The following is a 15,267-nucleotide window of genomic DNA, read 5'->3' as shown; positions in this document are numbered from 1 at the left end:
TGATTTTAGTGCTCATAATTCTGTTTGGGGATCGATCGAATAGATCCCCGCGGAAGAGAATTGGAAAGGTTCCTGATGAATTCAGATCTTATTCTTTTAAACGGTGGGTTAGGAACTTTTTTCAATGCCGAGATGGATAGACGTCCTGTGTAGATCTTGCACTCGTAAGCGGATCGATAGCACCAAGGTACACCTTAAATGTTTTAGATGATTTGCATGGAAGCGATCATTTCCCGGTACAAATTGTAACTGATGTTACAAGAAAAACATATTCCATCTCTAAAAGATGGCTGTTTGATAAGGCAGATTGGACGAGCTTCACAGCTAGGACAATACTCCCCGAAACAACTGGAGTTATCGGAGCCGATATCGACTCTGTAACTAATGCGATACTTGACTCGGCATCGAGATATCCCAAAACATCTGGGAAACTTACGAAGAAGCCCGTTCCATGGTGGAAGGATGACATAAGTGAAGCTTTAAAAATAAAGAAAAGAGCGTATAACGCCTTTAAGAAATGTTCTACGATAGATAATCTTACTGCCTTTAAAAAATACAGGGCGTATGCAAAACGACCCATGATAGATTCAAAGAAACGATCCTGGCAGCAATATGTGTCATCCATTCACAGAACTACTACTGCATCAGACGTTTGGAGGAAAGTGAAGGGGATTTGTGGCCGTAAAAACTTTGCTCCCATAACTAGCCTTCAAGATGAAGATGGAATTAAAGACACTCCGAACGAAATTGCAGAGCTATTATCCATTCACTTCGAGAACGCCAGCAAAACGGCTAACTACGAAGAAGATTTTCAAGCGAAAAAAGAAGAACTTGAGGGTCTACTAAATTTCCGTACTGAGTATAATTACTCATACAATGTATCATTTAAAATGGAAGAATTCGTGAAAGCGTTGGAGAAAGCAGGCAACACAGCTGCTGGTCCGGATGAAATCCATTAAAATATGATCAGGCAGCTGAATACCATTGCAAAACGCAGAGTACTAGAACTATATAATCAAATATGGCGGGATGGAATGTACCCGCAGCAGTGTTGTTTTAAAAAGCACATGTTGTTATAGTACCAAAGAAAGACAGATCCCAATAGCTACCGTCCTATTTTTTTGACGTGCGCTATGGGAAAAATACAAAATACTTGAAAAAATAATTAATAATCGACTCGTTTGGCTTTTACAAAAAGAAAACCTAATATCACCATATCAAGCAGGTTTTTGACAATACCATTCTACCACTAATCAAATGATCAACTTAGAGAACATTATATACAACAGCTTTATTACAAGAAAACATTGTGTCTGAGTCTTCTTTGATCTTCAGATGGCTTTCGATATGACCTGGCGACATAGAGTAATGCTCCAGATACATGAATGGGGCATTCGTGGCAATCTGCCAGTTTTACTCAGCAACTATATGAATGACCGTACTTTCCAAGCACGCGTCAACAATGAATATTCATCTGAAAGAAGCTTGGAAAATGGCATACCACAAGGTTCGCCGTTGAGCGGTACCTTGTTTACGATTGCCATTAATAAATTGATATTAGCCATTCCAGTAGAAATCAGCAAAAGCGTCTATGTTGATGATTTGGCAATTCTGTATGCCAGCAACAAGACTGCTATGGTGAAATACAAATTACAACGATCGATTAACGCTCTAAATGAAGTTGCAAGAAATAATCGATTCCAATTTTCACGAGAAAAAACGTGCTGTGTACACTTCTGTAGGAAGAGAATTCTTCACCAAAGTCCTATTTTGACAATCGAAAACAATCCAATACAATATAAGGACAATGTGAGACTTTTAGGACTGGTATTGGATAAATCCCTTATGTGGGTATTACATATATAGGACTTGAGTGATAGATGCAAAAAAGCCCTAAACATTACAAAATGTTTATAGAACAACAATTGGCGCTCAGATAAAGAAATATTATTGAGACTATATAAGACATTGGTACAATCGAAACTAGAATACGGATGTATTGGTTAACAGACATTTCTCCCGCCACCACCCCATTCGGTCGCCCTAGACCGAATGGAGTGGTGCTCACATGATCACTAGACCAAGTGCTCACATGGTTGGTGAGCACTTGGGCACCCGCTGCCCTTAAAAATGAATTCGAAGCATACCATCCCCCCAGATCCTGTATAAACCTATACAAGGATCTTCCCTTAGTAGTGGTGTGCCATTCAAGCTGCCATGCCTCCATCGCGAGGCTCCATAGCCTCTTTCGCAGGCGGGAAATGGGCAACTGAACGAAATTTAGATCCGTTCCATTGTGATCGCCGTTCCGCTCCGGTTCTAGCCCGGCTCAAAACCGCATCCCAAATGCCTCAGCTTTCCCCGACCTCTTCGCAACTTCCACATGGCTGCCCGAACTTTCACCACTACATCGATTGGGAGAGCCTTTCCCAATACGGTGGTAGCCTCGTAGAAGGTTGTTTTAAAAACACCAGTGCATACAATTAAGGCTGTGCACTGGGCACTCCTTAAATTTTGAAGCAGTGCTCTATTTCTATCCAACCTATGGGCCCAAACTGGCGCCGCGTATGCGATCATACTCTCGAAGACACCTCGGTACACGAAGTACATTTGGCGACCAGACAGCCCGTAGTCTTTCCGAGCAATCCTTCTAAGTTTGTGCATCACAGAGACAGCGTCCGCCGCAACTTGTTTAATGTGTTTGCTAAAAAGCAACTTATCATCAAACAAAACACCTAGGTACTTACGCACCCCTACTCGGCTGATTACACAGCCTTTATACTTAATGTGGGGGTTACGACTACTTGATAATTTGTCTGTACACTTCAGAAGCATAAACTTCGTCTTGGGCACAGAAATCTTAAAATTTTGCATGTCCATCCAGCCCTCGGCGGTTGACAAAGCCGCCTGCGCCCTATTCTCTAGCTGCGGTCGTGAATTACCACGAACTACAAGGAGACAGTCATCGGCGAAAGTCTTGGGCGTCACCCCTTCTGAGAATTTCAGCCCCAGAAATCCATCAAACACCAGGTTCCACAGCAGGGGACCGAGAACGGAATCCTGCGGGGTTCCCCTGGTGACGGATTTTTCCACAACTAGGTGCGCATCCTTAAACAGAGCCGTGCGGTTAGAAAAATAGTCTCTTACCACGGCCTGCAGGGCTTCGGGAACATTGCGGCGTTCCAATTCATAGAGGACAGAACTCCAACACAAGGAAATGCTGCCTCTATGTCAACAAAAATTGCCAAAACGTATTTGCAGTCGGCGCTTTCCACCTCGGCAAGAGCATTTAAGATGCAATCCTCGGTGCCAACCCCTTTCATGAAGCCATATTGGCCTCAATTTAGAAAACAGTCATATCGATGTTTTCCAGAGCCGTTCCACAACCAGCCTTTCCAGCAACTTGCCGAGAACCGGCAAGAGGCTGATGGGCCGATAACTGCTGACCTCACCAGGTTCCTTTCCAGGTTTTAAGAGCACCCTCACCAAAGCCACCTTCCAGCAAGCCGGAAAGCAGCCCCAGCTTAAGCACCTCGAGAACAGTATGCCAAGCGGCTCTCTTATGACAGGCAGCAGATGGTAAAAAATATCAGGGTCAAGTTGGTCAATCCCCGGTGCTTTCTTCAATGCCATTCGAGATAACACAAGGTCTATATGGTCTATATCTTCGGGTTCTACGGTCCGAACGCCAGGGATGGTGTTTCACCCGCCCTAACGCCGATTTCCGCTTCACCCTCCGGAGCATCTGGAAACAGAGTATCGAGGAACGCCTGGTAGGTCGCCACAGATGTATTGTATATTTATCCGCTAGGAAGTCGCATTTAAGAAAGTTAGACGTAATTCATAATAGCGGAATAAGATATGCGACAGGCGCTTTCCGCACAAGTCCGGCGACTAGTCTAATGTCCGAAGCCAGAATATTGCCACTACATTATAGAAGAGAGATCCTTTTGCTAAGATATGCAGCAAATATATGGGCTTTTCCTTCCCATATAAATAACAAACTTTTTAACAACCATCCTTTGGCTGCATTATACGAACATCGTGCTACCTATTCCAGACCAGCCGGAATTAGGTATCACGAATTAAGAAGAAAACACGAAATTGCTATTTCAGATACATTAGCAATTTCTACGAGAGAAATACCGTCATGGCTCTTGCCAGCGGTAAATACAAGTTTGGATCTCTCTCAGGAAGAAATAAAAAAGAAGCCAGAAGTGATCATCCAACAGGAATTTTTAGCAATCGTCGGTAACTACGAAGAACATATTAGAATTTATACTGACGGTTCTAAAACCGAACATGGTGTTGGATGCTCCAAATATGTAAATGAAGAATCCGATTTTTGTAAACTGCCAGATATGGCCAGTGTCTACATGGCAGAACTTACTGCCATTCAGCAAGCTCTTCGGTACACAGAACACTATTGCGAAGAGAGAGTGCTAGTATGTTCCGATTCTTTAAGTGCACTTGCCGCAATTCGGAACAAGAACATTAAGGATATCCTAATTGCAAACATCCTGTCCATTTTGTACGTTCTAAATCAACGAGGACAGCGATGTGTATTTGTATGGACTCCAGGGCATGCTGGTATTGCAGGTAATGAAAGCGCAGGCGAAGCTGCCAGAAAGGCAACAGTCTGCAATGTTTTGGATACAATTCCTGTAAGAGTGGCAGATGTCAAAAACTGTTTAACTAACATAATAAGAAACAAGTAGATTACTGATTGGAGGTGTTTAAATACAAAATTAAACTCAGTCAAAACTTCTCCGTATAAATCGAAAAGCGATGTGAAGTTGACTCGCCGAGAACAAGTAGCTGTGACCAGGCTTAGAATCGGTCACATGCGAATAACAAATTCATATTTGTTAACCGGCGAAGAGAGACCAATGTGCGGTGTTTGTAATAAAACACTTACAATTAAGTATCTAATAGAAGAGTGTACCATATATGAGGACCTCAGAAAGAGGTTCCAGCTAAGAAATGATACTGCTGCTGATTTGGATAATGGAAATGAAGAAAAACTAGTTGCTTATTTACACACCAGTGGACTTTTTAAAAGTCTGTAAAAGTGAAAATTTAAAGCTGTGTTAAACAAACTCTAAGGGGTAGTTTTATATGTACAAGGGAGTCTCGAAGCGTGGCATGTCTAGTGACGGGAGGTAGCCCTCTTGCCTAGGCCGCCCTGGCTTGACTGCATTCAAAAGCAGTGAGTCGGGGTGTGTCTAATGATGGCATGGGGGACCCTCAAGGGTGGACTGAGGGTGCGAGGCTATTGGTAAGCGTAACGCATGCCTATAGCCAAGTAGGTCAGGACCGGGAAGGACAGGTCCCCGCCGAGGGGCTTTTTGACCATCCTGAACAGGTGGTCAGATTGCTCTTATGATGCTGGGAGAACTTCGAGGGGTTACGACCTACGGAACTGTTTATATGGGGAAGTCAACTGCTACGGCATCCTGGGGCGACTGATGTGCTGCTCACCGGCGGTTCTGCTCGCCCTGAGAGTGCTAAAATTAATAAATAAACGAGACAGGTAGAAGGAGATAATGGAATTGTAAAGACTTATATTTTCCTTTCATGTTCTTTGAGATATTTACTCAAATTTTAAGATCAGGGCCCTTTACACCCCATAAGTGTTGTTTGTTTATTGTTGTGTTTTAATGTACTTCGTGTTTTTAAATAAAAATGTAAGGGCCCTTTACACCCTTACATATGACGACCCTGATGGTGATACTAACCTCTTTTTAAGAATGTGACGAGGGCTCCCTTAGCAGTCAATGCCCGTAAAAAATAAATAATAATGAAACAGGAAAACTGAAAATAAGGACAAAAGATCATGGTGAATTTGAATTGCCAATGTAATCTAAATGTTCAAGATATTTAAGTAGTAATGTTTGAACTACCAAGGTTATTTGCAAGCCACTGCCACTTTAAGCCATATAACCTCTACGGAAATGTTTCAAGAATTCTATAAGCAATCATCTAATGGCAAAGAAATAGTATCATAATTTGTTAATTTTTATGTGCTAGGGCAGTGTTTTTAATGCAACAACTTCATAGAACAGTCAGAAATAATAACACAGATTACAGATAATGATAATAATGCAAATATTAGTGACTAATAATCATAATGGTTGATACTTTAAACATATATAGTAAATAAATAAAAAAACTAAATATAGCAAGAGATAACTATTAAAAATTAAAATCACAATTGCAAAAAAAAAACTGCTGATAAACATTTTGTTCTGGTTAGGTTCCTTTGTGATTTTGTATTATGCTAGCAAATACCCTGTTTCAGTTTTGAAAATTGGAAGATTGGCTGCGAAGATATAACAACATTTCTGAATAACCATGATCTGTTAGATTGAGAGTGTATCTGATACATGCTAAAGTTAGCTTCTTTTTTTTTTTTTTTGTAAGAAGGGGGAATATTAGTTATGTACGCCCCATAAGGGGCAGTGTTGAACTCATTTGAGGCCAGACCGGCATTGAAGCATTACCACGGCCCTGGCGAGAGCCTTTGGGCTCAAGGGATTCAGAGTCTCTGTGAGTCATCACCATCTCCGATCCACACAAGCATGGACCAGTGTGAACAGCTCAGCAGGGAGCTGTCTTTCATCCCTTCATCCTCCAGTTGTGCTCTTCTACCTCTCTCAGAGGACTTTTCCCAGAAACTATCATTCTGCTGGTGACACTGTAGAAATCCTACTGAGTACCCAGCTCACTCAGCCAGTATTCCAGTTCTCTCTTCTATTTCCTTTGTACTGAGAATATTTGTTACCATACTTGATACCAGTTCCCATTGTGTAGTATCTTTCAACATAAATTCCATCATATTTTCCAGTGTCCAGCTGGCTAGTTCAGGCGAGACGTAAAAGCATTCCATCTGTCACAAACAAAGAACACATGTTCAGGAGTATCTTCCGCTTCACAATATAAACAGTCAGGTGAGGATCTTCTTTTGAACCTGTTTAGGTATGTCCCAAATCCCCTGTGGCTTGAGAGGAACTGCGTGAGGAAGTATGACCCCCCACACCCCCTCTGAACACAGGGTTTAAGTCGTGGAGTCAGATGCCTGGTCCACGCTCCTTTAGTTGAGGCTTCCCAGGACACCTGCCATTCTTCCAGCATTATTTGGTTTGCCTGTTTCTTGGGAACCCCATCGTGAATTGTTCAAATCAAATTAATTCTGAGGCTGATCGGTGGCACACCAGCTATTACTTCAACTGCTGCCCCGGATACTGTTCAGTATGTCATAGATGACATGATCGCCAGCCTACACTGGAATGACTGTGAAAGCACGCAGTTCCTTTTAATTTTTCCAGTTGACCTCCAGGCCAAGGCCACATATAACAATACAGATGTTGCTACTGATAAAATAAGCTTTCTTACACCAGCTCTGGGTCCAGACTTTGTTGGCATCAGTTTCCTTAGAGCAATCATGGTCCTCTCAGCTTTTGCAACAGCCTCCCTGGCATGGGTAGTAAATTTCCTGGATCTATCCAAGTATATCCCTAAGTAATTAACTACTCTATCCTCCTTTATTATTTGTTCGTCTACTACAACAGCCAGATCCCTCAATTTCCATTGGCAAACCATCGGCAACACCACCGTCTTACTGGAAGCCAGCTCCATCCCCTCTTCTCTGAGCCAGCCACTGACTCTCCTTATAGCTTTGTTGGCTAACTCTTCAACTCAGTCCTCTGTAATTGCAACCACCAACACGGTCAAATTGTTGACGTACGCGACCATCTCAGAGCCCCCTGATAACTCCATGCGCAGAAGGCCATCGTACGCCACATTCCAAAGTATTGGGCCGAGGACTGAACCCTGTGGGATGCCACTGAACATATTACAATCTTCCTGTTCTTCCTCTGTATCCAATAGTAGAGTTTGTTCATGCAGATAATGTTGATGACTGCCAACAAGTATCTGCTCACACCTTTTACTTGCAGCGCATTCAACACCCCACACCATGGAACGCTATTAAATGTGTTCTGTATATCCAGGAAAATTAACAGGAGAATTTGTCTCTTCCTCCTTGTTCCAGCGGCCTTGTTCGCAGGTCATTGCCTTCAATCTACCGTCAGCCTCAGCCTTCAACCTACTAACAAATACCCTGTTTGAATTTTGATAACCAGATGATTGTTTGCAGAGCTATTATAAGAGCACCCACTCCAACTTCCAAAACAGCACCCCAGAGGCATCATGTTTGTTAAAAGTTGATGGTGAAGATTGGTTTAGCTTCGCACGAGGTGCTTGTATCACCTCACCACTCTAGCCTCACATGCAGTTCCTACAGGAATCCCATTATTATTAAACAGAAATTATTTAAATTTCTTTAAAATTATTTTATTTAACATAAATTTAATTGTATTATTTTTGTAATAGTATTCATTCGATTGATTTGAATCATTCAGTTCAAACCCAGCTCACACAGTGATAGAGGCTCACAGTTCAGAGTTCATTAATTCAATTCAGTAAAGTTTGTACTTCAACCTGCAAATTTCCACTCCCGGAAACGTAAGGATTCCAACACAAAGCAATTCATCTAAATCAGTTTGATCATTGAGCTGCTACAGTAGAACAAACATACATACATGCAATCTAAAAACATTGCCTCCTTTTTTGGCAGTCATGTAAATACAAAAAAAAAAACAAAAACAAATCAAACAAATAAAAATAAAAACAATTATAAAAATTAAATAAAAAAAAGGGATTATTAGTTAATATTTAGGAACAAAATTGTGGTATGCCAGGTGGCTGCACACAGCTTCCTTCATGACTCTCTTCTGCTAGAAGCAGTCCGTTGAATGCCTGTTTTATTAATTAAAATAGCTAATTAATTAAACTGCCAATTAATTGACAGTTCATTGTTAATTAATTTACAGATTTAATTTAATTTCTAAGTGCAAATCATTTTTATTTATATCTTATATTTGTATTTTTATTTACTTATTATTTATTAATTTGATTAATAAAAGAAAGGGATTATTAGTTAATATGTAGCAGTAATAAGATGAAGCAACACCAACAAATAAGATCAAGAATAAAGAACATGCTTACATGATCAAACATTCTACCCATCAAAAAATCAGGATTTGTTTTTCTTGAATGTTTATAAAGAATAAATAACAACAGTAATAATAATTATAAAATAAATTATTAAATTTTATTACCGTAATTCATTCTTGCAATATCGTAGCAGATCTTAAAACAACTATTTTTGACACAAATAAATTTATACTGAAAATATTTGTGATTATCCATTTACAATCATATATATGATTTTTTTGTGGTCTTTTAGTTACAATTTAACATACATATATATACATATTTATATAGCCTATGACACTACCTGTAACTAAGGATTCCAATGCGGTGTCATACATCTAAATCAGTTCGGCCATTAAGCTCCTACAGTTGGACATACATACATACATACAAACAAACATACATGCACCCTAAAAACATTACACTCCTTTATGGGCAGTCGTGTAAAAAAAATAATACAGATTACAAACTGATACACTGTGTTACAATTATACTTTCTTCTAAAAAAAATAGCTAGAACCTCAGTGAACTGTCCTTGTATGTGAACATTTCAGTCTAAATAAATGTAATGGAATTATTAGTCTACGATTGAGTTATGTTCTAACAATCGGAAAAATCAGAAATTTGACCGATTATAAAATTTGCAACAGCTTCTATTTTATCTGATACATTAGTCATACAATTTATTGCATTTATTCTGCAATTAATCATCAACAAAAACAAAATATGTTTAAAAATATAACGATCAATAGATTAACAAAGAATAATAAATGTTTATAAAATATAACTCACAGTTCACATTTTTCATGCCATTCAGTAGAATCAGTAGCTTTCTCTTTCAGGGACGTTTGATATTTTTCTTTACCTAATGCAATCGTGACAAATGCGTTGTTTGTACCTGAAATTAAATTTAAAAAAGTTATAAAAATTTCAGAGTAAAAAAAATCAATAAAAGCAACTACACAAGCAAAAAAAAAAAAAAAACAGAATTTTCTCCTGAAAGTCCATAACAGAATCCCCAGTGCTTCTGGTGATTATACTGTAGTTCCATTACACATTAAAAACATTTAAATTGTCAGAACTACTATTATAATATTAGAGGTTTATTCCTTAATGCTATGAAAAAAACAGCATAAAATATACCTTAATCTCTTTAATATCATATTTATTGATATAAACAATTTACTTGCAGAAAATTCAGTTCAAGTAACTTCTTGAATCCAGTACCTTCCAAAACACATCTCATATGCATAGCAGTGCTAATGAATCGGGAGATTCACTGAACATGTTTAGAAACTTAAGTTAAAAATAATTTTTAATTCCTGTATGTAATCTTTAATCAGAAAACACATTGACAAGTCACATATCGGCCTCCATACAGCAATAAAGTAAAAAAAAAATGTTATTGTAGCTATGTTTTATTCAAGATAATACTAAACCTGTGGAAAGAACATGCACTTTTAAACTGATTTATAAAAATAATAACAGAAATGTAGGAAAAACTAAAACAAGGAATAATTCGGCTTCCCAGAGATAAATTTTTATCTGCCTATATAACTTATATAAGAGACGTGCATCAGGGTTGTGTTGGGTGATCTGAGTAGGTTGGTTTCAGTTGTTCAAATCTTATGCTAAGTTTATGCTTTCTATTTGAATTGACTAAAACAACGACTATTCATATTTTTTACATTTATTCTAAAAACATAGTTAAAAATAGTTGTTTTTTTTTTAGAAATTCATACACCCAATTTGTCAATAAATTTTCTATTATTTTTTTCGTTTATTTATTATTATACGACTGCACAAAAAGCAATGTAATGTTTTTAGGGTGTATGTATTTATGCATGTATGTACTCGTAAGTATGTCGCCGAATAGCTTCGACAGCTCGTTGTAATTGCTAACCTTAGGGTAGCCCTGAAAAGGGCCGTTTTTTGCATTACCTCTGGGAAGAGCTGTTGCAAGATGGATTCCGGCGAAGTCGGGGAGTTGCGGCTCGTCCATTAAAGTCGGGCCGGACTTTCCCTCAGCGGCAGCTGGGTCCCCACTACAGCGTAGTAGTGGTGGCCCCCAGAGCCCCGCAGTGTAGGGGTAGGCGTCGGACATCCTTCGCCGGTGCGGCGGAGATGGTTTTCCCCGAGCGTTCCTACGGTGGGGCCGGCTCCTGCTACTGAGCCCGGCCCTGCTGGAGCTAGAGCGGGAAGGTTGCGTCCGCGTCTAGCGGCTTCCTCGGCGGTCCGGCCCAGCGATTCCCGCCGGCTGCTCCGACGGGGATGTTGGCATCCCCCGGGAGGTCCCACGTTGAGCCGGCCAGGGAACTACTTCTTCTTAAGGTGGTGGTCGATGAATTGCTATCGCTCTCGTGGTGAACGCTCTTTTATTGGTGCCTGAGAGTGATGGGGCTGCAGTGCCACTATGGTGGGAGAACTGCGCAGTGGGAGTGATGCTTGTATCAACGCGTCCACATACTGTGCGCCCCGCTCACATCGTTGCTACCGTTATCTCCCGCCGATATTAAATTAGGCATATATGTGGCAACAGTATGTATGTTTGTTTGTTTGTTCGCAGCTCAACGGCCGTACTGATTTACATTTATGATCCCACATTAGAATCCTTACATTACCGGGAGTGTCATAGGCTATATATATATATAATTATAAATATATATGTAGAAGTGGAGATTTGACAGTTGAAGTACAGACTTTAATGGATACTGAATTAATGAACTGTGAGCCTCTATCACTGTGTTAGCTGGATTCGAAGTGAATGATTCAAATCAATCGAATGAACAATATTACAAAAATAACAGAATTAAATTTACATTGGGCCTAGTGAATAAAAATAAGTGAAGAGTTTTACCTTCAAATTTTGAAGTAATTACTTCCAACTGGAAAGAATAAAAATTAAAAGGCAATACTCAACTTGAAGCATTTACTCTTCCGGTGAGTAAACACTTCTAACATTTAAAATTTTCCAGTCTTCACTTAATTTTTTGTGAACAGAGTTAAGGTAACACTTCAAATTTTGAGTGTTACTCAAAATTTTTTTGTAACACTCGATAATTTTTAAGGTACGGTATTCGTTTATTCAAACTGTTTACTTATTTCTCCGTTCATTTAAGAGTGAAGGCTGCTTTTATGCATATCCGTGACGTAAAGTGTTACAAAGAATGAAGAAAATTAAATCCGTCCAAATGTAAAGAGTTGTTAAGGTTTGAATCTGAGTGTGGATATTTTATGTGATAATTTTTCGCTAGACACTGACCAAACTAGAGGCGAATGAACAAGATGGAAGTGTTTCTACAGTGTTAGTTACCCGGGTTATCAAAACAGACCAGCAGAAGATTTTGGTCTACATCATACAACAACTTGTCAAATGTTTGATTTCATTCTGCGGAAGCCAGATGAGTAGATAAAATCCCTGTCGACGCTGAACGAACTGAATAAAGCACAAGCTAACTGGGAAGCTCGTTTTCAAATACCTACACTCATCGGTGCTCTCGACTGTACACATGTAAAAATAAAGAGGCCACATGGTATCTTTTCAGACGAGTACATAACTCGAAAGGGTTACGCTAGTATTAACTTAAAAGCGACAAGTGATGCAAACGAAAGGTTCACTAGCATAGACGCGCAGTGGCAGGGGAGTGTTCATGATGACAGAATTTGGGAAAGAGCAATAAAAAGAAAACGAAATAAATGTTTAACAACAGGTTCTGCTCGTTAGGTGACAGAGGTTATGGCATATCTCTGTGGCTCCTTACACCCTTTCCACTAGCGATCAATGGACACACGAAGGACGATTCAATTTTTTACATTCCAAGGGAAGGGTTATTATAGAAAGAACATCTGATCAATTAAAAATGAGGTTCCCGATACTGGCGAGTTTAAGGGTATCTAAAAAAAATCCCGAGAATAGTAAGCTGCACAGTTTTGCGTATGTTCCCAAATATTTACATGACAATTTGAAAATACCAGACAAAAATGTGGATGAATGTAACGATCATACCGTGGATCCCCGGATGATCTTATTTGATGAAGATGAGTTAAAAACAATGAGAGAACAGAAACGTCTTGACATTTTAAGATTACTGAATTTGTAATATACCTTCCCCTTTTACTTTCTTTGTAAGTACGATAAAAAAAAAATTAAAAGTAAAAATATAATAACTAAAAGATAAATAAAAAAATTAAACAAACTTAAAAATAACGAAAGTATGGGCAAGTGGCGGGTGACTCAGCAAGTGTAAGTTTTGCCGAGCCAACCCACCGGGTTGGTCTAGTGGTTAACGCGTCTTTCCAAATCAGCTGATTTTGGAAGTCGAGAGTTACAGCGTTCAAGTCCTAGTAAAGCCAGTTATTTTTACACGGATTTGAATATTAGATCGTGGATACCGGTGTTCTTTGGTGGTCGGGTTTCAATTAACCACACATCTCAGGTACGGTCGAACTGAGAATGTACAAGACTACACTTCATTCACACTCATACATATCATCCTCATTCATCCTCTGAAGAATTATCTAAACGGTAGTTATCGGAGGCTAAACAGGAAAAAGAAAGAAGTTTTGCCGAGCCAACCAAATCATCGAGCTGAAACTAGTACAAAAAAAAAATCATAACCGTTTTTGTTAAGATTTCGTTAGTACTTCATAGGGAGTGGGGCTAACTTTATGTACATATCGAAGGGCACCTTGATAACGATCCCATCCACCAAGCTAAACAGGCGTGCCATTTCGGCAACCAATTTACTGTAAGTGTAAAATTTAAAAGAGATAATGGGTTTAGTAAGGATAATTCATATCCTTATTAGTCAAAACTAAATTATGTTTGTAATGGTGAGAAAATGTTAGGATCTGTGATAATTACGTCATTTTGTTCATCTTTTTTCCTCGTATTTCTCTTTCGGTATTTTAATTAAAAAATCTTTCTCCATCTGCATTTTAATCAATTTTCGCTGTTCAGCTAAAATGTGGCGTTGCTCTGTTAACACTAACACCTAGGCGCTGCAGTTCTGGTGTAGATAATTCTGATGTTTCTTCTGTTTCGTCTTTGCTTTCAAAACGATGTTTTCTTGCTTTCTTCTTTTTATCTTCATTTCCTCCACCTCGTAGGAATTTGGAGTATCAATAGGATTTTCATAATAAACTGTCGATTCGGTTTCACAACTTCGTTTACCGCTGTCTAAGCCAACTGTTACTGCACCGGGCACTTTTGAAAATAGTAGATTTTCTTCCCTATTTAACAAGTCGAGCAGTGCTTTTTCCCAGTCGTTCAACGAAATTGGTTTATTGTCCGTGGCGTGAACGTCAGATTTTATTTTCACAATAGTTTTCATATTATTTTTTAACTGCACAATTTAGTCAATCATAACATAAAATATAGACAAATGAAGGCAACACTTCATAAGTTTAAGTATTCACTTTAAGTGAGTACTTAAATGCTAATTAGGCTTTTCCAAGTGAACACTTGCCTTAAAAGTAAACGTTTATTCACTCTAAACCCACTGTATACTTAAAAGCAAACACAATACTCAGAAGTGAACGATTTTAAGGTAAGTCATAGTTGCCCCAGCGAATTTACGAGCTAGTGACGTCACGTGCTGACACTCATTATTCGTATTATTGCTTTCAAAAATATTATTTTTGCGCGTAATCATTATTTAATTTCATTTTTCGACTTACAAACAATACGGGCGCCCAAACAATACATTTATGTTGTGTGTTCAATTCTTTCCACTTGAGTTGATTACTTGTATAAAAATGCTTAATAACTCAATCTTGTAAACAATAACAATTCCTTGGCTATATAATAATAACAATAACAATAACCAATGGCTAACGCTCTGATTGGTATTATGTGCAGGCCTATAAAAATTTATACGTGCAGTTAGAAATGATGTCTTTCGTCACGATTATATTTAGATCCATCATTCGTAGTGCACAATGTCTGTATAAAGAAATAAACTTTAGTCCAGTTTATACCGTGTTCAGTGAAGGTATTCGGATAGTGTTTTTGTGCAGTCATATTATTTTGTTCATTTTACTCATTGTTTATCGCAAATTTTTTGTAATATATTATTTTTTGTTTAATTTTGTTTGTGTGTTATTAGTGCGGTTTGTTATGGTTTAAATCCTTAGTTAAGAAAAAACTTAGGAGTCAAGCACGTGAAATTACCAATAATGTGACTTTATGAAAAAGGAAGCTCTAATAGT

General features: G+C 38.7%; 1 protein-coding gene across 2 annotated transcripts in view; it reads right to left on the bottom strand.

The window, feature by feature from the left end:
• Positions 1-15,267, bottom strand: part of Rip11 (Rab11 interacting protein) — a 149,430-nt gene that overhangs the window by 107,538 nt on the left and 26,625 nt on the right. For both annotated transcript variants that reach the window (XM_075362408.1, XM_075362410.1), the window contains exon 3: positions 9,850-9,955. In XM_075362408.1, the coding sequence (XP_075218523.1) occupies positions 9,850-9,955 (106 nt within the window). The remainder of the gene's footprint in view (positions 1-9,849; positions 9,956-15,267) is intronic.

Source organism: Lycorma delicatula, chromosome 4 (genome assembly GCF_047948215.1).
Source record: "Lycorma delicatula isolate Av1 chromosome 4, ASM4794821v1, whole genome shotgun sequence".
Lineage (NCBI taxonomy): Eukaryota > Metazoa > Arthropoda > Insecta > Hemiptera > Fulgoridae > Lycorma > Lycorma delicatula.
This window is presented reverse-complemented; position numbering and strand designations above follow the sequence as displayed.